A 27,349-nucleotide genomic window follows, 5' to 3' on the forward strand; every position below is an offset into this window, starting at 1 on the left:
TGTCTGGAAGACAGCAGTCCCATTTGTTGATTTTGTTGCTGTCTGCAGAGTGGCCCGCAGCTGACTGGCTTTGCTTTCCCTTAGACGTGTGTGAGGAAGAGCTTGGCAGAGTGATGTGTGGTTCTGCAGTTTTCTTGTTGTTTGCTTGTGCTTGCAATTAGCAGTATTAGCAACCATGGTTTCTTTACAGGGCAGTTTGTAAGACTTTTGCTAACTTGCTGTTAGTTTCATTACATGGATAATGTATTTGATAAACCAGGCATGTATATATTTTTTTAACATTTATTTAACAAATATGTTTCCAAAGTACAGCTTATAGATTACAGTGGCTGTTTCCTCCCCCCATAAGTTCCCTCCCACTCGCAACCCTCCCATCTCCCACTCCCTCTCCCATTCCATTCACTTCAAGATTCATTTTCAATTATCTTTATATACAGAAGATCAATTTAGTATATATTAAGAAAAGATTTCAACAGTTTGCACCCACACAGAAACACAAAGTGTAAAGTACTGTTTGAGTACTAGTTATAGCATTACTTCACATTGGACAACACATTAAGGACAGAGATCCTACATGCGGAGTAAGTGCACAGTGACTCCTGTTGTTGATTTAACAATTGACACTCTTGTTTATGGCATCACTAATCATCCTAGGCTCTTTTCTTTTCTTTTCTTTTCTTTTCTTTTTTTTTTTTTTTTGACAGGCAGAGTGGACAGTGAGAGAAAGAGACAGAGAGATAGGTCTTCCTTTTGCTGTTGGTTCACCCTCCAATGGCCGCTGTGGCCAGCGCGCTGCGACTGGCGCACTGAGCTGATCCGAAGCCAGGAGCCAGGTTCTTCTCCTAATCTCCCATGCTGGTGCAAGTGCAGGGCCCAAGGACTTGGGCCATCCTACACTGCACTCCCAGGCCATAGCAGAGAGCTGACCTGGAAGAGGAGCAACCGGGACAGAATCTGGCACCCCGACTGGGACTAGAACCCGGTGTGCCGGCGCTGCAAGTGGAGGATTAGCCTATTGAGGCGCAGCGCTGGCCCTAGGCTCTTGTCATGAGTTGCCAAGGCTATGGAAGACTTTTGAGTTCGCCAACTCAGATCTTATTTAGACAAGGCCATAGTCAAAGTGGAAGTTCTCTCCTCCCTTCAGAGAAAGGTACCTCCTACTTTGACAGCCTGTTCTTTCCACTGGGATCTCACTCGCAGAGATCTTTCATTTAGGATTTTTTTTTTTTTTTTGCCAGAGTATCTTGGCTTTCCATGCCTAAAATACTCTCATGGGCTTTTTAGCCAGATCCAAATGCCTGAAAGGCTGATTCTGAGGCCAGAGTGCTGTTTAGGGCATCTGCCATTTTATGAGTCTGCTGTGTATCCCGCTTCCCATGTTGGATGGTTCTCTTCCTTTTTAATTCTATCAGTTAATATTAGCAGACACTAGTCTTGTTTATGTGTTCCCTTTGACTCTTAATCCTATCATTATGATCAATTGTGAACAGAAATTGATCACTTTGACTAATGAGATGGCATTGGTCCATGCCACCTTGATGGGATTGAATTGGAATCCCCTGGCACGTTTCTAACTCTGCCATTTGGGGCAAGTCCGATTGAGCGTGTGTCAAACTGTACATCTCCTCCCTCTTTTATTCCCACTCTTATATTTGACAGGGATCAAGTGAAATAATCCAGTCCCAAAGGGACAAATATCATATGTTCTCCCTGATCGGTGACAACTAACTGAGCACCGAAAAGGAAACCCATTGAAGTGAAATGGACACTATGAGAAACAGTGACTTGATCAGCCCTTGTCCTGAATGTTGATGAACAACTTAATACTTTATCCCTTTTAGTATTTTTTTGTTCTACTTAATACTACTGGTTGAACTCTTTAATTGAAACACAATTATTCTTAGGTGTTTAAATTTAACTGAAAAGTGATCCCAGGCATGTATACATTGAAGTGCACTGGAAGCTCAGAAAGGAAAGAAGTTATTTCAGGTTCTCCTTTTGCTAGTGTATGTCTCAAGACTGGGTGATATACAGATACTTTAGGTCACTAGATTTGTACAAATGCCCACTATTATTAAAGATTATTTCAGTCCTCATTTTTAGATTAATAATAAAACATCCATGAAGTTCTTAGAAAAAAAGAATCATTCTGAAATTTTAAATAAATCAAGCATCCATAGGACAGTGTACTTAGCTTTGTTATAACTTTTATTACTTTGTATTTCACTTGTTCTCTTGTTGACAGAGAAAGTTTTCTGAGGTAGAGAATTTTTGAATCCTAGCCGAGAGCATAGAATGTGTTTGTAGATATTACAACACTTTGCTGCTTAGAGATTGAATTAATGTTTTGCCCCTCTCCAACATGAACACCATACTTACTAATGCAGTTGCATCTGATTATTCCAGGTACTGGTCCCATTTGGCTGAATGAAGTACCCTGTTTGGGGATGGAGTCATCCATTGAAGAGTGCAAAATCAGACAGTGGGGCGTGAGAGTCTGTTCACATGGGGAAGATGCTGGCGTCACCTGCACTTTGTGATATATATTTACTCATTCTTGACATATCACTTTAATAACATCGCTCCACTAAAATCATAACTGGAGATCTAAGATATAAAGACTACTGTTCAAAGAAAATATTTATCAATCATTAAATAAGCATATTTAACACCTTCATACTTACTGCATACATATACGTTGACTATTTAACCCCTTTAAGTTCTTACCTGAAAATTAAAATGTGATGATTTATGCATTATACTGTATATATTTAAGGCTTTTGGATCCTGAAGACCAGCAGTAATGAAAAGTACAAATCAAGGACTCCAGTTTGTGATGTGTTCATGAGATTGTAAATTTTGTCATTTTTGTCTTCTTTGCAACCTATTTAGTTGATTTTAATTACTTTCTGAATAATGGGATACTTGAGAAGACTTCTTTTGTGCCTAGTTTGCAGAATCTCCAACACATATACATTTTTAAAGGAAGGATATTACCACATTTTAAGATCTCTGAATATACAATAACCTGTCTTTATCATAAGGGGACAGGGAGAGTATTGAATATAGTCACTTATTGATGGTTGTTTTACTCAATCATGGAGCATGCATGAACAAACAGTAGTTTTTTGTGTTGACTGTTCATGGCTAAAGACCATAGTGATTTAATGCAGTAGCATTAAAAGCACCCAAAGTCAAGATGAGTGGGAAATCCTCTATATACATGCATTTTGGATATTAAGATTAAGCTGAATAATTTGTTTGTTATAGTTCTAAAAGAATGTTTAAAGTGTAGCTGAACCTAATCATTTTATGTTACCAAATAGAATTAATGTCTTGAGTGCAGAAAGCAGTTCAACTGACCATCTTTGGACTCTTTCATTCAGACAGTAAACATTTGCAACTCTAGAGGCATCCTCAGCCCAAAAGGACAATAACTCTACGTATGTAAGTGAAAGCCTTCTAAGAATAGTCAGCGCATCCTGAGTGCCATGTCCTAGAGCATGAAAGGCCACCCTGGAACCAAGTAATGTGTACCTTGAATGTGACGATCTAAGGGTGAAAGTAGAGAGACCAGAAGTTGTGTTAAAGCCCAACTGAATCTAATTTTGGCCCCGAGAAGAACAGAATTTTCAAGTTTTCTATGTTTAATTTATAGAAACATGTGATTAAAATAACACAATCATAGAATTGCTCTACTGTTCTTTACTTACTGATGAAAAGCCAAAGTATAGACAAGTAAAAGAATTTTTTTTATATTCTGATGTATTTCCACAAAAATAGTAACCATGTCTTAGAAGGACTGCCCTTCCACTCGAAAAGGCAAAAATGTTATCTTGAAATCAGAACTATTTGAAATGTCTTTCTAAAAATGTATTTTTATCATATTACATCTACTTGTTGAACAAACAGATGGCTTTCTCAAGCAGTGTGATTGTGTGATTGAGCGAATGGATCCTGAATCTAGACTGACAGTTTAAAACCCTAGCTATATCTTCAGATAGTTTTTAATTTTCTTTGTAAAATCCCACTGTCTAGGTATTTCCTTCAAAAGTACATAAGATGATTTTAAAAAGAATTATTTGAGAGCAGACATTTGGCACAGTGGCAGTCACTTGGGATGCCCACATCCCATATCAGAGTACATGGTTCAAGTCCAGTTTCCTCTACTTCCAATCCTGTTTGCTGATAATGTACACCCTAAGAGTGCTCAAGTACTCAGATCCCTGCCACCATATGGGGTTCCAAGATTTAATTTTGGGCTCCTGGCTTCAGCCTAACCAGCCTGATTTTTGTGGGAATTGGGGGAGTGAACCAGTTATGGAAGATCTCTCTCTCTCTCTCTGTCTCTCTCCCTCCCTCTCCTTTCAAATAAAATAAAAATAAATACATTTTATAAAAAGGAATCATTTGCTTTATCATCCTGCATGAGATGTTAGAGATTAGTGCCTGTGAGTGGTAAATATTATACTGCTATTTTGTATATGCATTCTGATTTCCCACTTATGTGGGGATTTCCTACACTTTCTATATGTATAGAAAGTTTTATCTTTAGTAAATAATCCAAAACTACTTTTGGTGAGTGTGGTAATATATCAAACTCACCCCAGTTTAGAAAATAATTTAGTAGTGCCAGCATAACTTGAAGGCTAGGTTTGTTTGAAATAGTGCATTGAATGAAGCCCTTCAAGAAGCATTAATTTCGTCTTAAAAAAAAAAAAAAAAGCTGGCTAAAATCAATGTATTCTATTTGGCTAACTAGCATGAAAAAATATAAAGTGAACATTTTTAAAGGAGCAAAAAAAGAAAGGAGATGTAGAAAATATAGAATAGGGCAGGGTGTTATGGTCCAGTGGGTTAAGCTACTGTTTAGGACTCCTGTATCCCAAATCAGAATACAAATTCTTGTCCTGACTAAGCTGCATCTGATACAGCTTCCTGTTAATGCATCCCAGAAGGTAGCAGGTGATGGGACAAGTGCTTGGACTCTTGCCTCCCATGTGGGAGACCCAGGTTGAGTTCCAGGCTCCTGGCGCCAGCCTGGCCCTGCCCTGCTGTTATGGGCATTTGGAGAGTGAACTAGCAGTTAGAGGACATGTCTATCTGTCTCTCCGTCTGACTCTGTCGTGTGTGTGTGTGTATGTGTGTGTGTGTGTGTGTGTAACTCTGCTGTTCAAATGGATGAAAATAAATAAATACTATGTTTTTATTAAATCCCTCAACTTTAAGGAAAAATAAAATGAAGAATAACAGATGATATTTAAAGACCAAACATATTTTACCTTAATCATTTGAAAATACAGTATCAAATCAAATTTTCAATTTTTCCAAAACTTAAGAATAATAGTGAACTATTGAATTGAAGCATAACCTATTACAAATCACATATAATCTTTGCTATTATTGGATAAATGGAACATTAAGAGCCCCTAATTTATGTATGATCAAGATGAGCAATTGTATGCATGCCCAAGTCAATAATGGTCAAGAGAAAGAAACTAATTATCATTGGCTTATATTAATAAACATTATTTGCACCCCACAGTAGAGAACCACAAGACCCATGAAGCTCACAGGCCCAGGAAAATGAAATTAAATAAAAACTCTGGCCAAGAGGAGAAAGAAGTACATGCATGTCAGGTAGACAATTAACGGTTGCCTCACAAAGTGTCACTAAGGAGACAGTTATGTTGAGATTTTTAAAATTCTTTTAAATAGAATATAAAAATTATAGAAATATCTTTTTGGCACTAGATGCAACTTTTGATTAGTGTATAACCATAATATAGCCTCATTAAAAAACTATAGATTTTCCATTTTTTCTATAGCAAATATTAACAGATGATAAGTGATTTTCCTTTCATCAAATCCCTTTTCTTTGCATATTACATAATGGAAAACTGCATTTCTTATTGTTATTTATCAGCTATTTTGTTTATCAGTATAATTTATATTTAGAATTTTATTTATGTCACTTTAAACCCTTAAAACCTCAACAAAAGACCTGTTTCAGGCATAGGTTATTACTGAGTACATCTACTTAAGCAAAAAAAAAAAAAGGCGGGGGTACAAGATTTGCAAAATGGAGTAGCCAGCTCCATGCACTTGTTTCCCCCACAGAAACGCTGAAAAAGAAGTAGAAACTGTAAAAGCAACCTGTCAGGACTCTGAAGACTCCAGCTTTTACAGTAACAAAGCGAAGATTGAGTGAAGAGACAGGCATGAGCAGGAAAGCTTTATGACATTTTACTTGCCCTCATATCACCCCATGGATGCAGCATCATTGGTGAGCTTGGTGACTTGGAACCACAGTCGCTGGTTCCCGAAGCAGAGAAGATTGTCTTCACAAATGACTATACATGTCTGTTCCAACCATCAGAGAAACTACCCGGCAGACTACTATAAGCCATTCGTCTTTGCTTCACTTAACTTGGAACTCAGACCAGAGAAGAGCAAGCACTGTTTAAACATGGCAAGTTGGACGGCTCACTAGGCTAATCCTCCACCTGCGGCGCCGCCACCCCGGGTTCTAGTCCCGGCCGGGGTGCTGGATTCTGTCCCAGTTGCTCCTCTTCCAGTCCAGCTCTCTGCTGTTGCCAAGGAGGGCAGTGGAAGATGGCACAAGTCACTGGGCCCTGCACAGGCATGGGAGACCAGGAGAAGCACCTGGCTCCTGGCTTCGGATCAGCGGGGTGCGCTGGTTGCAGCACACCGGCCGCAGCGGCCATTGCGGGGTGAACCAACGGAAAAGGAAGACCTTTCTCTCTCTCTCTCTCTCTCTCTCTCTCACTGTCCACTCTGCCTGTCCAAAAAAAAAAAAAAAAAATGGCAAGTTGAACTAACAACACTCAGTTCCCTAGAGCACTCACAGAAGAAACATAAACTAGACTGAGAAAGGATTGGTGGCAAAAGCCAAGGAGAACATTGATGAGAAATTGGGAAATTTTAAAAAACAAAACAACAATAATTTTAAAAACTATACATACAGGGAAATTTAGAAAGTTATGCTCATGCACAAGGCAAAATGCATGTAAAGAAAAGACCTATAAAGAACCTATACTTTCACCTTAGGTTGATCTCTATGTTCATTGTAAATCCCGATAAAAATTGAAGGCATGCCCCAGTACCAAATAAATATATTATTTATATAATAAATTAGTGACAGGTGAGTCACTAAACAAAGACAAGCAAAAAAGTTAACTGTGGGAAAGGGGAGAATCTGCTCTTTAGAGTTACTATATTTAAATATTCAAATGTCCAGTGTTGAACAACAACAACAAATCAGAAACCATACAAAGAAACAAGAAAGTATGATTCATTGAAATAAGTAAAGAAATGGGCCGGTGCTGCAGCTCACTAGGCTAATCCTCCACCTGCAGCGCTGGTACCCCGGGTTCTAGTCCCAGTCGGGGCACTGGATTCTGTCTTGGTTGCCCCTCTTCCAGTCCAGCTCTCTGCTGTGGCCCAGGAGTGCAGTGGAGGATGGCCCAGGTCCTTGGGCCCTGCACCTGAATGGAAGACTAGGAGGAAGCACCTGGCTTCTGGCTTCGGATCTGCCATGGCTGCCAGCCGTGGCGGCCATTTGGGAGGTGAACCAACTGAAGGAAGACCTCTCTCTCTCTCTCTCTCTCACTGTCTAACTCTGCCTGTCCAAAAAAAGAAAGAAAGAAAGAAGTAAAGAAATGGTCACTGAGGAAGTCAGATGTTAAACTTTACTGAAGGGGTACAACAGAACAAGTAGAGGAAGAATGAGTTAATTTGTAGGCAGGATAACTAAACTCAGTATGAGAAGCAGAAAGGAAAAAGAGGGAAGGAAAAAAAAAAAAGAGCCTAAGGGGTTTTCAAGATACCAGCAAATGGACCCAGGGAAACATAATGAGAGTCCTAGAACCAGCAGAAGATGAAGAAATGGAAGAAAGACTATCTGAAGAAATAATGGGTGAAATGTCCCAAATTTGACGAATGCCATGAATTTACAATCTGAGAAGCTAACATACCTCCGAATATGATAAACTCAGAGCGTCTCATTGAAACATGTTGTACAAAAGAAAAATAGTTCCAGAAGCAGAGAGAAGCACTCACTGTATACAGTGGATTTCACAAAAATTAACAATCTGTGTCTTATCAGAAACTATGAGATTAGAAGATATTGTGATCATATATTTAAAGTGCTAAGTGAAAGAAAGCTACACTCAATAAGAATTCTTTTAAAATTTTTTAAATTTTATTTTAAAGGCAGAGAGACAGGAACATAGAGAGAGAGCTTCAATCTACTGGCTCACCCTCCAAATCCTGCAGCAGCAGAACTAGGCCCGGCTGAAACCAGGAGCCTGGAACTCCATCCAGACCTCCTGCCCGCGTGGCAGGGATCCCACTACTTGAGCCATCGCTGGCTGCCTCTCAGGATTATACCAGCAGAGAGCTGGATTGAAATCAGAGTGACTGGGACTCAAACCAGGTACTCTGATATGCAATGGCAGTGTCTGCAGTGTTGGCTGAAGCCACTGTGCCAAACTGCCCACCCCCACTAAGAATTCTATGATTAGAAAAACTGTCCAAAATTGTAGGAGGGAGGTGAGCATTTGACTTAATGTTTAAGCTGCTGATTGGGACAGAACATTCCGTATCAAAGTGCTCGGGTTCAGGCTCAAGTCTTGGCTCTTCTCCCAATTCCAGCTTCCTTCTAATGTGCCTCTTGAGAGGCAACAGGTGATAGCCCAAGTGGTTGGATCCCTGCCACCCACATACAAGGCCTCAATTGAATTCCTTGCTCCTGGCTTTGGCCTGGCCCAGCCCCAGCCATTGCAGGCATTTGAGGAGTGAACCCGAAAATGAGAGTGCTTTCTTTCTGTTTCTGTTTCCTAAATTAATCAATTAAGCATTTTTAAATGAGGGAGAAATTATGACTTAACAATATAAACAAAAACTGAGGGGGTTTCTTACCCCTGCACCTGCCCTACAAGGAATGCCAAAATGCCAAAGAATCCTTCCAGCTGAAATGAAGGGACACTAGACATTCATTTACAGCCATAGGAAAGAATAAAGATATCCAGTAAAGCCAAATATATGAGAAAACATAAAAGCCAGTAGTGTTATATTTTTGCTTTCTACTTACATGACTTAGAATATGAAAGCACTAAAAATAATTATACACTGTATTAGGCACATAACATATAAATTTATCATTTGTAACAACAGTATAAAGTAGTTGGTATTAATTTAAACCAGATGTTATCAATTTAGGATGTTGGTTAATCACTATGGTAATCATAAAGAGAATATCTTTAAAAGGAAATCAAAATTCTTGACTAGAAAAAATCAGCTAAGCAAAAAAGAAAGAAAGAATGGAGGAAACCAGGGACTTTAAAGATAGAATCTATGCAGAAAAATGGCAAATGGCAGAAGTTAGTACTTCCTTTCTTATCAGTTTATAACAAATGTAAATAGGCAACCATTGGCAGAATGGACTAAAAGGAGAAAAACATGACACAACTATAGGACACTAACTTTAACTACAAAGACTCATTCAGTGAAAGCATGAACAAAAAGATATCCCATGCAAATAGTAATCAAAAAGAGCTGAATATCCGACAAAGCAAACATTAACACAGAAAAACTCTAGAATGGATGGGCCAAATCTTCCTTTGTTCCTTTTCAATGTGTAGTAATAGATCCGTATTTTATCATAATAGCTACGCGGGAACTACATTTGCCAGGATGTCCTTTCCCTCATTGCTCCAGTTTATCATGGCCGTGTGCTCATGCTCAGAAAGCCATGCAGGGTCAGCAGGACACTGGTGCAGCCCAGGATTGTGGCTGCTCTGCTGGCTTCCCCTGGTGTCCAAGGGCAGCAGCTGTCACAGCTCATAGCGCTGCTTCTGCAGTTCTTCCGTTTCTCTTGCTCCTAGGAAAGCGCTGTTACGTTCCCTGACACATTCTACATCATCTCCTGCTGGCAGCCTGGGTGATCAAGTTGCAGGCAGTGAGAAGCTCAGTCAGGTGACATTTCATTTTGTCTTTGTTCTCCCCCAGCTCATGCCCATCTTGCTTTTAAATTGCTGATCCTGCTAATTGCAGACCCATCACAAACACAATGCTTATATACACTGCCTACCCAGCAATCAGGCGCCACAACTGTATGAGACTAAATATCTACACCAAATCCCTTACATTATTCTATGTGTTTCTCTGATCAAACCCTAACCACTATAGCCAGGCAAAGATAAAAGGTTTATGTTTTTTTTTTTTTTTTTCATATCTAGAGGACAGATCTTAAATTGATTTACAGTTCAAGAAAATGGAGAGAAAAACAAAGAAGCAAAAAGAACCTCATGTGAACTGGGGACAAAGGAAGACTTGGTGTGGACTTGGAGATGGTGGTCTTTCCCAAAGTGGACAGGAGGGATGGACGTTTGATGGCAGTGATTAAGACATCTCTTGGGATGCCCACATCCCACACTGGAGTGCTGGGATTTCTGTCTTGGCTCTGCTTCCAATTCCAGCTTTCTGCTAATGCACACCCTGTGAGGCTGCAGCTGATGGATCTAGTAGTTGGAAGCCTGCCACTCATGTGGGAAGTCTATTGAATTCAGCTCCCAGTTTCACCCTGTCTGGGCATTTGAGGAGTCAGTCAGCAGATGAGAGATGTCTGTCTATCTCTCCCCCTACCTTATCTCTCTGCCTTTTGAAATAAATAAAATTAATAAATAAAAGTTTAAAAGACAATATGCATTTTCTATGAACTTTTAAAAAAGGTAAAATTCTCAGGTGACTATAGGATATTTCAAAATTGCAGTTGTATGCTAGCATTTTAGAAATAAACTTGATAAGTCATATGAAAGAGATAAGAGAGATTTTTAATTAGTTTGGCTACTCAGCCTTGCTTCATGAAGGCAATACTATGCTAAGACCAAAACACATGTGCCCAGGCTTTAAATTATCAGATGATTGTTCTGTAGGATTTTTTTTTAAAAGTCAAATACAAAGAATTTCAAAAATGCAAATTGTTATATTATTTTAATAACTCTAGAATTAAAGACCTTTACATTAGTTTGAGTTACCTGAATAAAAAATGTAGAATCATATTCTTAGAGTAACTTTAGGCAGAGAAAAGACTGACATGCTCAGGCATTGTTAATTATCCATTAAGAACCTCCCTCAGGTCAAATAAGTTCAATCAAACCTACTATAAAACATTTCAATTTTTTTTCACAAAAATGTCTTTGATGCTAAATTTATGCTTACATCCTTTTTGAAAATTAATGACACATAAATTGCTCTTTTTTTTTGTTAAATTGCAGAAGATTATCCACCTCTAAAGGTTCAGTGGCAGAATGAAGTGAAAACAGAGCTATTATGTGGAAGAGGGGCCCAGTAGGGATTCCCAGAGCTCTCACAAGCCTTGCATCCCAGTCAGCTGCCAGGCTGATCCGATGGGTAGAAGGGCCTCACAGAAGGCTTAGGACAAAGGAAAAACAGAGGCGAGAGAGGAATGAGAGCTCCAAGAAACAGCAAATTCGCTAATTGTCTCTTCCTTAATGATGACAATTTTGAAATAGAAGGTAGATTGATTTGTGATTTTTTTTCAGCATCTGATGTTGAAAAAAATAAGGTAAGAAATGCTCTGAAAGTGAAGGCCCTTTGAGAGGACCAGATATTTGACAATTATTTTTATCTTACTATCTGAATTCTAAAATTCCTTGTCAATTTCAGGAGTCCCATCCCACATTGCAGGTTGTAAGGAAGTCAAGAAATTTAAGAAAAACAATATTTTTTTGCCTAAAAATTTGCTACCAGTGTCTGTTAAGGAGATTCTCACCTCAGAGCTTGGCTATGTTCACATGTAGGCAACAGAACAAGACTTTCCTTTGCTAGAACGTCATTTGCAATACTTTATCACTTTAAAATGAAAGGATAACATTAATTATATTGGGGCTGATGCTGGGGCATAGTAGATGAAGCTGCAGCCTGCAGTGCTGGCATCCCATATAGGTACCAGTTCAAGTCCTGACTGCTCCACTTCCAATCCAGCTCTCTGCTATGGCCTGAAAAAGCAGTATAAGATGGCCCAAGTCCAGGTTCCTGGCTTTAGTTCAGCCCACCTACAGCCACTGTGGCCATCTGGGGAGTCAATTAGCAGATGGAAGACCTCTCTCTGTCTCTGTCTCTCTGTTTCTCTTTCTTTCTCTTTCTCTTTCTCTTTCTCTCTGTAATTCCGCCTTTCAAGTAGCTAAATAAATCTTTAAAGAATACTAGTTATATTTTGATCGGTAACACTGAGAAAATTTATATCCCATTAAAAAGAAGTATGAATGCATTCCATTATCTGTGAATTATGTTGTTCTTGTAGAGAATAAAAACTTAAAACAGTTCATTAGTATTTATCAGATGCATTCTGCATGAGCGAGAAGAGCAATGCCAGTTGAGGAGAAGGTGACTGATACTTGTTATAGAGGATGTGATGTGACCAGTGTACAGGACAGGAGGCAGACCTGCATTTCTGCACTGGCTCTGCCTCTTACTGGCTGCAATTTCCTTATGGAACTCATTTAAGCTCTAGTCCTTATATATATATATATATATTTATTTATTTATTTATTTATTTTTTGACAGGCAGAGTGGACAGTGAGAGAGAGAAAGAGAGAAAGGCCTTCCTTTTGCCGTTGGTTCACCCTCCAATGGCCGCCATGGCTGGTGTGCTGCGGCTGGTGCACCGTGCTGATCTGATGGCAGGAGCCAGGTACTTCTCCTGGTCTCCCGTGGGGTGCAGGGCCCAAGGACTTGGGCTATCCTCCACTGCACTCCCTGGCCACAGCAGAGAGCTGGCCTGGAAGGGGGGCAACTGGGACAGAATCCGGCGCCCCGACCAGGACTAGAACCCGGTGTGCCGGCGCCACTAGGTGGAGGACTAGCCTATTGAGCCGCAGCGCCGGCCCTAGTCCTTATATTTTTAACATGAAAAGTGGGAATGCTCATGTGAGTGACTTCAAAAGGGTCATGGAAAATGCATATTATGATAACACTGTGCCTAGATTTGAAATTTTTGCTCCAAAATGAAATTACCTTTCAATCATTATTTTTCCATGAACTTTGCATATGACCTTGTTTGTAATTCAGGGTGTGATTATGAGGACAAGTGGTGAACATGAGTAACAACAGAACAGAAATTAGTCATTTTCAAGTGCCCCCAAAATAATCATGAGCCACTTAACGAGGGAGTTGTGTTGACAACTAGGTAATTTTGTCATTAAGTGAACACCATAGATGGTGCTCACACAAACCAGGCTGGCTATGACATCATTGGGTGATCGGATGTTGTGGGACCACGATTGTATATTTGACCCACCATTGACAGCAATGCTATTATGCGGTGCCCAACGACATGTCCTGACCCCTCACATTTGATGGTGTCAATGCAAGAAATTGAATTACTTTAAAGTCACTTTGGTTTCCCAGACTGTGTCCTCTACATGTTGGCATGACTGTAGGACTCTCTCATGTCTGAGTTTTATGAATTACACCTCATCAAAACTACCAAGAAACTTAAAACATTATAAATAATCATCCTACACACATGTAAAATTCTAAGGATAAGATTACATGAAGCCAGATTCACTTGTTACGTGTATGATAAAGACAAGTTTTCTCTGCCTCTCTAACCTCCGCTGAGATAGCAGATTGTGAGGGTGCTCTGTAAATTAAAGTAGAAAGCTGATTGAGTAGTTAGCATGTCTTAATTTACTCAGATGGTTAGGGAGGGAAAATGCTGTGTGAATGCTCATTCTGCTTAGTGAAGGAAGTAAGGGGGGCATCTCCAAGTCTTCTAGTGTGGACAGCCAGCCCCAGGCCTCCATAGGTATTCAGAGAAAGAAAAGAAAGCCGACAGAAAGAGGGATTTTCAGAGACTGATCCTAGATGGAGCCACAGCCGAATCCTCTGATCACGAAGCACTGGCAAAAGGCTCCCCAGGTGATGCTGCTTCTCCTGCCTTCCAAAGTTTGAGTCTCTTTACTTCTCTCTTTATTTCAGTCCTTGCTTGTCTTCACTGCTTGACTTTCTTTGCTCACTCAAGAAAAGGCCTGGGATTTAATTTAAAAGCTGTTAAACTAAAACTGGCCAGCCCTAGAGAGTGCCTGCCAAGGTCTTCATCCAAACCCTGTGCTCCATCAGTCAGTCGGCCAGCATCTGACACAGCACCAGCGTCCCAGGCAGGCTGTGGAAAGTCACAAAGAAGCAGGTGCCAAGAAAGGAAAAAAGGCGGAAACTTGGACCCCTCTGTGGAGTGCCTGTGATCTAAAGGAGAAGAACTTCTATAAGCCATGCCACGACAGGATAAAACTTTCACAACCAGCGGACAACACTTAACAGCTGAAAACAAACTAACAGAGCGCTAGAATGAGGACTCCAGCTCAGGAGTTTTTAATTGGATTGAAGAGGTTTGGGAACCATTGCACAGCTGCGTAAGGGAATGTACCAGCTAATGGGGATTGTGGCTGGAAGGAAAGCTGATTGTCTGCGGGCTTGAGGAGCTGGTTGGACATAATGGCGGCCCAAGGAAGGCACTTTTTTTTAAGCTGGAAGTTTTAGTGCTCACTGTTGCTCCACAGTAATTGAAAGCGGGTCAGAGAATCTGGTTGGAGCCTCAGCAACGCCCTGACAAGTAGTGTGAAATTATGCAAGACAGTGATGCCTTCTGCGCTTCAGGTTTTTTTTTTTCATCTTTAAAATAAGGTATTTTTACACCTTGACTCTCTATTTTACCATGTGGCTATTGTGATACATTTAGATTCAGAGTTGAAAATCCGTAAGATGTACAGTTTGATAACATTTAGATGAGCAATATTACCGCTGTTGCTATCTCAGCAGAGGTTAGAGAGGCAGAGAAAATTTGTCTTTATTATACACGTAACAAGTGAATCTGGCTTCATGCAATCTTACCCTCAGAATTTTACATGTGTGTAGGATGAAGTTTTTATGTATGATGTTTTAAGTTTCTTGGTAATTTTGATGAGGTATAATTCACGTGATGACGTTGCTAGGTGCTAGTATCCTTAGTAGTAGACTCTGTTTCAATTATGTTTTACATAAAAGCTTAAGCAAGATTCCTTTGGTTTATGAAAGGTTTTGTGCAAAGTTTTATGGAAAGAATTTTTGGTACATGCCTCCTGTTCTTTCAGTTTCATGGCAGCAAACGGGAGGTTGGTATAGATTCCATGACATACAAGTTTCTTTTTTTTTTTTTTTTTTTTTTTGACAGGCAGAGTGGACAGAGAGAGAGAGACAGAGAGAAAGGTCTTCCTTTTGCTGTTGGTTCACTCTCCAATGGCCGCCGCGGCTGGCGTGCTGCGCTGATCTGATGGCAGGAGCCAGGTACTTCTCCTGGTCTCCCATGGGGTGCAGGGCCCAAGCACTTGGGCCATCCTCCACTGCACTCCCTGGCCACAGCAGAGAACTGGCCTGGAAGAGGGGCAACCGGGACAGAATCCGGCGCCCCGACCGGGACTAGAACCCGGGGTGCCGGTGCTGCAGGCGGAGGATTAACAAGTTTCTTTTTTAAAAACATTTCCTTACTTATTTGAAAGACATAGTTACAGAGACAGAAGGAAAGACAGCAAGAGAGAGATCTTCCATCCACTGGGTCACTTCCCAAATGTCTACAACAGCCAGGGCTTGGCTAGGTCAAAGCCAGGAGCCAACTAACTCCATCCAGGTCTCCCATGTGGGTGGCAGATGGCCAAGTACTTGAGCCATCATATGCTGCCTGCCAAGCACATTAGCAGGAAGCTGGATTGGAAGCATAGTACCCAGGTCTTTAACAGTCACTCTGATATGAAATGCCAGTGTTGTAAGCAGCAACTTAGCTCACTGCACAACAATATCAGCCCCTATCACATACATGTTTAACTCCCTAAATCCATAAGTAGCAATTTTTTCACAGGCATATGTGGGGATAATAAAAGTATTTATTGGCTTATTAAAATTATAAAATGTGAAGGCAATTAAAGATAATTTTTAAGTTGTGGTGATGCATATGAAGTCATTTAGAAGAAAGTATTTCTCTAGTGAAAGACCATACTCACAATGATTTTATTAAAGCTTTAGTAACAAGAAAATTAGAATTCTGTATATTTACCTTAATTCTTATGTATTAAAATTATAGCTACCCTACTGGCTAGATTCTTTAAAAATAAACTTTTATAGAAAGAAAAAATGCAGAAAAATGCTAATTTCAAGAATTCATCATCTTGAAGGATTATAAAATTTTTTTATAATTATCAGAAATTCTTTAAAGTCCAAATCTATAGTGAATTACAAAGTGGAAAATTAAGATATGCAGAGAATTTCTATTTGCTGTCTTACAACAGGAACTGGGATTTCTTGTCAAATTAACAAGTCCTTTTAAAATGATATTAAATTGTCCGGCGCTGCAGCTCACTGGGCTGATCCTCCACCTGCGGTGCCGGCACCCTGGGTTCTAGTCCCAGTCGGGGCACCAGATTCTGTCCTGGTTGCCCCTCTTCCAGTCCAGCTCTCTGCTGTGGCCCGGGAGTGCAGTGGAGGATGGTCCAAGTGCTTGTGCCCTGCACCCCATGGGAGACCAGGAAGAAGCACCTGGCTCCTGGCTTTGGATTGGTGCAGCACGCCAGCCGTAGTGGGCATTTGGGGGGTAAACCACCGGAAGGAAGACCTTTCTCTCTGTCTCTCTCTCTCACTGTCTAACTCTGCCTGACAAAAAAAAAAAAAAAAAAAAAAAAGACGTTAAATTGATCAATTTTCCTCTCATCTTGTAGACGGAAATGTGGGTCCCGTCTACCTCCAGAATTTCCCTGGAGTGGAAATCAGAACTCAGGTTCCACTTGCTGCCCTGAGATCCTCTTTCCTGCTTCTGAATTAGTTAAGTTTAGGGTTCATCTTAGTATTCCAAGAGAACTTTTGTCATCCTGAAGTGACTCATTGTGGACACCTCTCTGATTCCATTATGCTCAAAATATCACAAACACAAAGCCTGATGACTCAGAATGGGAAAAATAAGTTCTCCCTAACATGACCAAGTCAGAACAGGCTGTTAAGCTGGCCTGTTGTTGCAGTCCCCCACCACTGAGAATGTCTCTCTGGTCTGTCTTATATCCCTCTTTGTTTCTTGGCTACCTGTCTCCTCTATCCCCGCTTTCTTCTTGGGCTCTAACTGAGCACCCACATGCCAATTAATTGCATATTAATGATTGTCATGGTTTGAATGTACCTCCCTTTGCCTACAGATTCCTGTGTTGGAAACAGTCCTCAAATTCATGTGTTGATGGGATTTGCAAGTTGGACCTTTGGGAGGTAGCTGGGTTTTCTGATTTCACCTGGATAGGGCCCCATGGTGAGATTAGTGGCTTTCTGAGAAGAGAAAGACAGATGAGTTTGAAGGCTCCAGCTCTGACATCAGTGATGCCTCTGACCGTGTCACGAAGTAGCAAGAAGGAACTCAGCAAATGCAGCTGCACCCCCAAGTCACTACTGCAGCTATAATCCTGGGGTTCATCCTATTTCCTAGTCTTGTGCGTCCCTGGAACTCAAAAAACCCACACTCTTAGTACCCTACTGTAATGGCTGACCAATTGCTGGATGTTGCCTCTGTGCTGGTCAGCATGGGGATTTTCTGCTAGCCTGGGGAGTTTCTCAGGTCTCTGGCCAGCTGAATGGGGTCATTCAGTCCTATCGAGTCTGTCCTGATACCTTTGTCCTTTGGCTCTGTAAACCCTAATTTTACCCATATTCAAATCAAGCCATAGCATAAAAACTAGAACCTCCTCTAGCCTAATTTCTGATCTTATAATTTATTATTTGGAACTGAGATCTTTAAAGTTTTATTTATTTATGTATTTATCTATTTATTTGACGGGAAAAGTTATATGGAGAGATCCAGGAAGAGACATCCCATCTGCTGGTACACTTTCCAAATAACTGCAACAGTCAGGCTGAAGGCAGGAGCCAGGAATTCCACCCAGATCTCCCCAATGGGTTGCAGGGACCCAAGTGCCTTGGCCATCGTGTGTTATTTTTCCAGACACTTTAGAGGGAGCTAGATTGGAAACAGAGCAGTGAGAACTTGAAACAATGCTCCTATGGGATTCTGGTATTGCAGATAGTCACTTAAACCACTGCGCCACAACACCACACCAAGATATGTCTGTTTTTGTACATCTTACTCAGTATTCAGAAGAGATGGAGCTCCCTTTACCCTCTCCCTATCCATCTTATGCGCAAAACTCATGAATCCAATAGTATCTTCCCAGCTATCATTTAAAAAACAGTTAAACTCTTTTATTACTTTATTCTACTGGTAATATAATACATAATTTTACAGTCCAGTGCTTCTTAACAATGCTCCATTTAGAAGATAATGTGAATAACTACCAGTTCAAGCAAAGATTGCTAATCAACCATAAAAAGGTATTTGTTCAGATAAAGTATCACTCATTGCTTTCCAACTGTACCCTTTATCTAAGCACTGTGTTGGTGTCCCTGTGCAGTAGTAGTTTCATTCTGGAACTTTAAAATAAGCCTTGAAATTACTTAAGCATCTGCTTAGCTAAGAAGGCATAGCCTTCCCAAGTGTTAGTGCCAGGGTATATTAACTGGGCTCTGAACATTTTCTGACTTCTCACAGCACATTTTAATAAATTAAAGATTATGTAAAACAATTTAAAACTTAAATAGCAGACAGATTGGCAATATAATAAATTTAGTTTTAAAACTTGTAACTGAGTGTCCCACAAATGAAAAATGCTGGCATCTCTGAACTGAACTGGCAGTTTTTATATGATGAAAATGCACAGGAGGAACTAGAACAAGAAGAAAGGTCATAGAATGAAGAAAACCGTTGCTTTGCCAGCATTTGCAAAAGTCAAGAACTCATCAATAAGGCAGAGTAGAAGGAAAGGAGGGAGGACAACCATCCCTCACCAAGTCTGCACAGAATGAAACATGGGAGAGGCCAGTTGGCAGAGACTTGTCAATGTTTAGTCATAAACTTTGCACTGAGACATCTGCAGTAAAGCTGCAGGATTTTCCAGGCTGTGATGTGAAGGTAGAAATGGAGAATTGAAACATACCATAGTAGTGAAAGAGCACAATGGGCTGGCCATGGAATCTGAAGTCAAGGAGATGCAGGTTTAAATCCTGACCCTGCATGTTGCTGGTTTAATAGCTGGCTAACCATAGGCAAATTATTTAACTTTCCTTAAACTCACTTGCTTTGTTTTTTTTTTTTTTAACTTTTATTTAATGAATATAGATTTCCAAAGTACAGCTTATGGATTACATTGCCTTCCCCCTCCTCAATGACTTCCCTCCCACCCACAACCCTCCCCTTTCCCGCTCTCTCTCTCCTTCCATTCTTATCAAGATTCATTTTCCATTTTCTTTATATACAGAAGATCAGTTTAGTATACATTAAGTAAAGATTTCAACAGTTTGTACCTACATAGAAACACAAAGTGAAAAATACTGTTTGAGTACTCGTTATAGGATTAAATCACAATGTACAGCACATTAAGGACAGAGATCCTACATGAGGAGTAAGTGCACAGTGACTCCTGTTGTTGACTTAACAACTTGACACTCCGGTTTATGGCATCAGTAATCTCCCTATGCTCCAGTCATGAGTTTCCAAGGCTATGGAAGCCTTTTGAGTTCTCCGACTCTTATCTTATTTAGACAAGGCCATGGTCAAAGTGGAAGTTCTCTCCTCCCTTCAGAGAAAGGTACCTCCTTCTTTGAAGACCTGCTCTTTCCATTGGGATCTCACTCATAGAGATCTCTCATTTAGGTCCTTTTTTTTTTTTTTTTTTTGCCAGAGTGTCTTGGCTTTCCATGCCTGAAATACTCTCATGGGCTTTTCAGCCGGATCCGAATGCCTTTAGGGCTGATTCTGAGGCCAGAGTGCTGTTTAGGACAGCCGCATTCTATGAGTCTGCTATGCATCTCGCTTTCCATGTTGGATCACTCTCCCCTTTTTTTATTCTATCAGTTAGTATTAGCAGGCACTAGACTTGTTTATGTGATCCCTTTGACTCTTAGTCCTTTCATTATGATTAATTGTGAACAGAAATTGATCACTTGGACTAGTGAGATGGCATTGGTACATTCCACCTTGATGGGATTGAATTGGATTCCCCTGGTATGTTTCTAACTCTACCTTTTGGGGCAAGTCAGCTTGAGCATGTCCCAAATTGTACCTCTCTTCCCTCTCTTATTCCCACTCTTATATTTAACAGGGATCACATTTCAGTTTAATTTCAACACTTAAGAATAACTGTGTATTAATTACAGAATTAAACCAGTAGTATTAAGTAGAACAGACAAAAAAATACTAAGAGAGATAACGTATTAAATTGTTCATTAACAGTCAGAGCTATTGCTGATCAAGTCACCGTTTCTCATAGTGTCCATTTCACTTCAGCAGGTTTCCTTTTTGGTGTTTAGTCAGTTTCACCAATCAGGGAGAATATATGATATTTGTCCCTTTAGGATTGGCTTATTTCACTCAGCATGATGTGTTCCAGATATCTCCATTTTGTTTCAAATGACCGGATTTCATTGTTTTTTTTTTTTTTAATGTGGTATAATATTCTAAAGAGTACATATCCCATAATTTCTTTATCCAGTCTACCATTGATGGGCATTTAGGTTGGTTCCAGGTCTTAGCTATTGTGAATTGAGCTGCAATAAACATTAGGGTGCAGACCGCTTTTTTGTTTGACAATTTAAATTCCTTTGGGTAAATTCCAAGGAGTGGGATGGCTGGGTCGAACGGTAGGGTTATCTTCAGGTTTCTGAGGAATCTCCAGACTGACTTCCACAGTGGCTTGACCAGTTTGCATTCCCACCAACAGTGGGTTAGTGTCCCTTTTTCCCCACATCCTCACCAGCATCTGTTGTTGGTAGATTTCTGCATGTGAGCCATTCTAACCGGGGTGAGGTGAAACCTCATTGTGGTTTTGATTTGCATTTCCCTGATTGCTAGTGATCTTGAGCATTTTTTCATGTGCCTGTTGGCCATTTGGATTTCCTCTTTTGAAAAATGTCTATTGAGGTCCTTGGCCCATCTCTTAAGTGGGTTGTTGGTTTGTTTGTTTTTGTGGAGTTTCTTGATCTCTTTGTAGATTCTTGTTATTAACCCTTAATCTGTTGTATAGTTTGCAAATATTTTTTCCCATTCTGTCGGTTGTCTCTTCACTCTCCTGTTTATTTTACAGTACAGAAACTTCTCAATTTGATACAATCCCAATAGTTGATTTTGGCTTTGACTGCCTGCGCCTCCCGGGTCTTTTCCAGAAACTCTTTGCCTGTGCCAATATCTTGAAGGGTTTCTCCAATGTTCTCTAATAATTTGATGGTGTCAGGTTGTAGATTTAGGTCTTCAATCCATGTTGAGTGGATTATTGTGTAAGGTGTAAGGTAGGGGTCTTGCTTCATGATTCTGCACGTGGAAATCCAGTTTTCCCAGCACCGTTTATTGAATAGACTGTCCTTGCTCCAGGAATTGGTTTTAGATCCTTGACCAAATATATGTTGGCTGTAGATGTTTGCGTTGATTTCTGGTGTTTCTATTCTGTTCCATTGGTCTATCCATCTGTTTCTGTACCAGTAGCATGCTGTTTTGATTACAACTGCCCTGTAGTATGTCCTGAAATCTGGTATTGTGATGCCTCCGGCTTTGTTTTTGTTGTACAAGGTTGCTTTAGCTATTCGAGGTCTCTTTTGCCTCCATATGAATTTCAGAATCATTTTTTCTAGATCTGAGAAGAATTTCTTTGGTATCTTGATTGGGATTGCATTGAATCTATAAATTGCTTTTGGGAGAATGGACATTTTGATGATGTTGATTCTTCCAATCCATGAGCATGGAAGATTTTTCCATTTTTTGGTATCCTCTTCTATTTCTTTCTTTAAGGTTTTGTAATTCTCCTTGTAGAGATCTTTAACGTCCTTGGTTAAGTTTATTCCAAGGTATTTGATTGTTTTTGTAGCTATTGTGAATGGGATTGATCTTAGTAGTTCTTTCTCAGCCTGGCATTGCTTGTGTATACAAAGGCTGTTGGTTTTTGTGCATTGATTTTATATCCTGCCACTTTGCCAAACTCTTCTATGAGTTCCAATAGTCTCTTAGTAGAGTTCTTTGGATCCCCTAAGCAAAGAATCATATTGTCTGCAAAGAGGGATAGTTTGACTTCTTCCTTCTCAATTTGTATTCCTTTAATTTCTTTTTCTTGTCTGATGGCTCTGGCTAAAACTTCCATTACTATGTTAAATAGCAGTGGTGAGAGTGGGCATCCCTGTTTGGTGCCAGATCTCAGTGGAAATGCTTCCAACTTTTCCCCATTCAATAGGATGCTGGCCATGCGTTTTTCATAAATTGCTTTGATTGTATTGAGGAATGTTCCTTCTATACCCAATTTGCTTAGAGTTTTCATCATGAAAGGGTGTTGAATTTTATTGAATGCTTCCTCTGCATCTATTGAGATAATCATATGGTTCTTCTTCTGCAGTCTGTTAATGTGGTGAATCACATTGATTGATTTGCGAATGTTGAAACATCCCTGCATACCAGGGATAAATCTCACTTGGTCTGGGTGGATGATTTTTCTGATATGTTGTTGTATTCTATTGGCAAGAATTTTATTGAGAATTTTTGCATCTATGTTCATCAGGGATAGTGGTCTGTAATTTTCTTTCAGTGCTGCATCTTTCTCTGGCTTAGGGATTAAGGTGATGCTGGCTTCATAGAAAGAATTTGGGAGGATTCCCTCTTCTTCGATTGTTCTGAATAGTTTGAGAAGAAATGGGATTAGTTCTTCTTTAAATGTCTGGTAGAATTCAGCAGTGAATCCATCTGGTCCTGGGCTTTTCTTTGTTGGGAGGGCCTTAATTACTGTTTCAATTTCTGTTTCAGTTATGGGTCTATTTAGGTTTTCGATGTGTTCCTGGTTCAATTTAGGTAGGTTGCATGTGTCCATGAATCTATCCATTTCTGATAGGTTTCCCTGTTTGCTGGCATACAAGTCCTTGTAGTAATTTCTGATGATTCTTTTTATTTCTGTGGTGTCTGTTGTTATGTTTCCTTTTTCATCTCTGATTTTATTGATTTGGGTCTTTTCTCTTCTTTTTGTAGTTAGTTGGGCCAATGGGGTGTCAATTTTGTTTATTTTTTCAAAAAACCAGCTCTTCGCTTGGCTGATTTTTTGTAATGTTTTTTTGGATTCAATCCTGTTGATTTCTTCTCTGATTTTAATTATTTCTCTTCTCCTAGTAGATTTGGGTTTGGTTTGCTGCAGTTTTTCTAGGTCCTTGAGATGTGCTGAAAGCTCATTTATTTGGTACCTTTCCAATTTCTTGATATAGGCACCTATTGCTATAAACTTGCCTCTCAATACTGCTTTTGCCATATCCCATAAGTTTTGATACGTAATGTTGTTATCCTCATTTACTTCCAGAAAGTTTTTGATTTCTCTTTTGATTTCTTGAATGATCCAGTGTTCATTCAGGAGCATGTTGTTCAGTCTCCATGTGTTTGCATACTTTCTGGGGTTTCCTGAGTTGCTAATTTCCGGCTTCATTCTGCTGTGGTCTGAGAAGCTGCATGATATGATTCTAATTCTTTTAAATTTGCTGAGACTTGCTTTATGGCCTAGCATGTGATCAATCCTAGAGAATGTTCCATGCGCTGCTGAGAAGAATGTAAAGTCTTTAGATGTAGGATTGAAAGTTCTGTAGATATCTGTTAGATCCATTTGGGCAATAGTGTCATTTAAATCTACTGTATCCTTGTTGATCTTCTGTCCGGATGATCTGTCTGTTTCTGAGAGTGGAGTATGAAGTCCCCCAGTACTATTGCATTGGAATCTAAGTCTCCCTTTAAGTCCCTTAACATATCTTTTAAATAGACCGGTGCCCTATAATTAGGTGCATATACATTTATAATAGTTACATCTTCCTGTTGAATTGAACCCTTAATCATTATATAGTGTCCCTCTTTTTCTCTCTTAACCGTTTTTGTATTAAAGTTTATTTTGTCTGATATTAATATGGCTACACCTGATTTTTTTTGGTTTCTGTTGGCATGGAATATCTTTTTCCAACCTTTCACTTTCAGTCTGCATGCATCTTTGTTAGAGAGATGTGTTTCTTTTAGGCAGCAAATAGATGGGTTTTGTTCCTTAAGCCAATCAGCCAATCGGTATCTTTTAACTGAAGAGTTCAATCCATTAACGTTTATTGTGACTATTGATACATAGTGACTTTGGCCTGCCATTTTCCTGGAGATATTTTCTAGTATATGCTTTGAGCTTCCTATGCTCTTTTACTGGTAGGTTTTCTTCATTTACCTTATTACATATTGATGGCCGTGTTTCTGTGTTTCTGAGTGTAGTACATCTTTAAGTATCTTTTGCAGGGCTGGACGAGTGGCGGCAAACTCCTTCAATTTCTGTTTGCTATGAAAGGTCTTTATTTTACCTTCATTCACAAATGAGAGCTTAGCAGGATATAGTATTCTGGGCTGGCAATTTTTCTCTCTTAGCACCTCTGCTATGTCTCGCCATTCCCTCCTAGCCATTAGGGTTTCTGATGAGAAGTCTGCTGTGAGTCTAATTGGAGATCCTCTGAGAGTAATCTGACATTTCTCTCTTGCACATTTTAGGATCTTTTCTTTATGTTTCACTGTGGTGAGTTTAATTACAACATGTCGTGGTGAGGATCTCTTTTGGTCATGTTTACTAGGGGTTCTATGAGCTTCCTGTACTAGGATGTCTCTGTCCTTCTCCAAACCTGGAAATTTCTCTGCTAGTATCTCAGTAAAAAGGCCTTCTAATCCTTTGTCTCTCTCCATGCCTTCAGGAACTCCTAGATCTCGAATGTTGTTTTTTTTTTAATAGTATCCTGTAGATTCCCAACAATATTTTTTAGATTTCTAATTTCCTCTTCTTTTCTTTGGTTTGACTGTATGTTTTCCTGTGCTCTGTCTTCTAAGTCCGATATTCTCTCTTCTGCTTCACCCATTCTGTTTTTAAGGCTCTCTAATGTGTTTGTCATTTGATCCATTGAGCTCTTTGTTTCATTTTGATTTCTCTTCACTATCACACTTTCCTGTTCTACTAGTTTCTGCATTTCATTTTGATTCTTCCTTAAAATTTCATTTTCACAAGAGAGAATTTCAATCCTTTCCAATAAAGATTTCTGTAGTTCAAGGATTTGCTTTTGAAAACTTCTAAATGTTCTTATCATAAATTTTTTGAAATCCGTATCTTGCATTTCCTCTATCTCATCATCTTCACAGTCTTGGTTTGTGGTGTTTTGTTTATTTGAAGTCATCATAGTGTCTTCGTTGATCTTGTTCCCTCGATTTTTGTGTTTGTTTCTTGGCATTGTTAATTCTTCTTCCCTCACTGTGAGGGTTTTTGTTTTTGTTTTTGTTTTATACTATGTCTGTGTTAAGTGGACTGTCTGCTGTTGGAGGAGCCTTGGAGGCTTGAGATGGGTTGGCCTGAGAGCTCTGCTTGGTTCTTCTGGGTTATGGGTGTGCAAAGGTAACACACTCAGGTTTTGCGTGGTAAATCTCTTTTATTTATTTATTTATTTATTTATTTTTTATTCAGGAGGTAAGTAATACTGCATGGCTGAGCAGAATTGATGGTATTTAGCTTCCGATCTCTGGCTTCTACCCAAAGAGTCTGTGCGGGCTCAGTTTCTCCTGCGGACTCCCACTGGGTTCCCTAGGCTACTGAATTGTAGTGCCTCGGTTCCTTAGCTCTATCCTTTTTTAATGTATATCCAGAGTGGGGCCTTCTCTTTGTCTCTTGCTTGCCTTTGCAAGGTTGGCGGAGGGAGAAACTCGCCTGTACCAGTACCCCCCCACACCTTTTTTTTTTTTTTTCCTTCTCTCCTGTAGTCATTCTGGTGAACTTTCCCACCTCAAAGCCTGCTTCCCTCTAGATTCTGTCCGCCGTTTCCCTCCAATGTCTTGGGTTACTGAGCTCACCTCCCCTTCCAGAGCAGATGTGTGGACTCGGAGCCGTGAGCATCCCTGCTCTCCCCGCTTGTCATCTGTGTCACATCCACTCCCCTTCCAACACTGGCGCACAGACCCTCTTGCCTTGTTTGTAAAATTAATGCGATAATTATCCCAAGGAACTATGGTAATCTGAACCCTCATTGGAAGTGACACTAAATGTTATCCACAATATTCTGACAAATCCTTGGAAGACCAGACCAGGAAAGACCCTGACCAGTCTCTGGGCTTTTGTCACCCGGGTGGAGAATTCTGGGCCAATGGATAAGGAGGGAGGGGACTGGCAAGAAGACAGAGCCTGTTGAAAACTTGAAATGATGTAGAAATTGCATGAAAGCAGATGAGTCTGTATCCCCTAGGAGCCTGTAAGGTTGAGGCAGAATTGAAGTGGATGAGCTAATGAACCCATGTGAGTCAGTGGTGGGAATCAGACAGTGGGCAAGCTCTACACAGGAGCCAAGGAGTTGGCACAACTGCTGTGTCCCAGTTTAAGCTGTAACAGAGGCAGTGAATGAATCCATAAATTGTTCTATTCCTTAAGGTTGACCCAGAACATCCTACTTCAAGGTTAGATTGTTACTCAAATTAAAGACTTGTTTTTCCAGAAGAGGATTATGTGACTCATTCTTGATGTCTTTCATAGACTTAGAAAATAAACTCATTGAATATTTCTTCACCAACTCCTTAAAAATGATCATTGTTACTTATAGGGCTCTCTTACCCTGCAGTGGTTCTTCAACTCAGAGTCTTGGAGTCATTGTATTGCCACCTCTAACAATTCAGAAGTATGGCCCATAGGATCTTTTTTATTATGAAAAACAATCCTCAAACAGAGGATTTTGCAAAGGCAAGAGATTTGCTTCAGAAGTGTATTTTTTCAAGCCCTGGTTTTTGCTACCCTTGAGCTCACCCAATGTATGATTCTACTGAACTTGTTCCATTGTTTATTTATGTGAGCAGGAATCGGATAACTCTCAATTTTTCCTTTATTATCTCTATAACATATGTCTTAGCTATGTGAGGGTGGTAGAAGGTTGCAGTGTGGTTCCATATATCCAGAGAGTCTCACCAGTATGGTTATGATCATCTTTCTTTCTGCTTTTCTACATGTTCTAGGTAGGGAGTGGCATGAATTAAGTAAGAGCCAATGATATGATCCATCTTTAAAATTATCCTCCAATAATAATCAACAAGTATGTTTTTGTAATTTTGTATACCTATGAAAAATCTCTAAAAAATCTGAAAACAACTTTTGAAGGAAATTATAAAACTTTTTGCAAGACAGTGTTTGTA

The 27,349-nt window shown here is 39.9% G+C and overlaps 1 protein-coding gene across 1 annotated transcript in view; it reads left to right on the plus strand.

Annotated features, from left to right (window-relative positions):
* The window catches only part of MSR1 (macrophage scavenger receptor 1), a gene marked incomplete at its 3' end in the record, with an annotated part of 84,944 nt that extends 82,185 nt beyond the window's left edge, over positions 1–2,759 (plus strand). The window contains 1 exon segment of the mRNA NM_001082248.1: positions 2,407–2,759. Within this exon segment, the coding sequence (NP_001075717.1) occupies positions 2,407–2,540 (134 nt within the window).
* Positions 2,760–27,349: the final 24,590 nt, after the last annotated feature.

The sequence above is a fragment of the Oryctolagus cuniculus genome, chromosome 2, assembly GCF_964237555.1.
Source record: "Oryctolagus cuniculus chromosome 2, mOryCun1.1, whole genome shotgun sequence".
Taxonomy (NCBI): Eukaryota; Metazoa; Chordata; class Mammalia; order Lagomorpha; family Leporidae; genus Oryctolagus; species Oryctolagus cuniculus.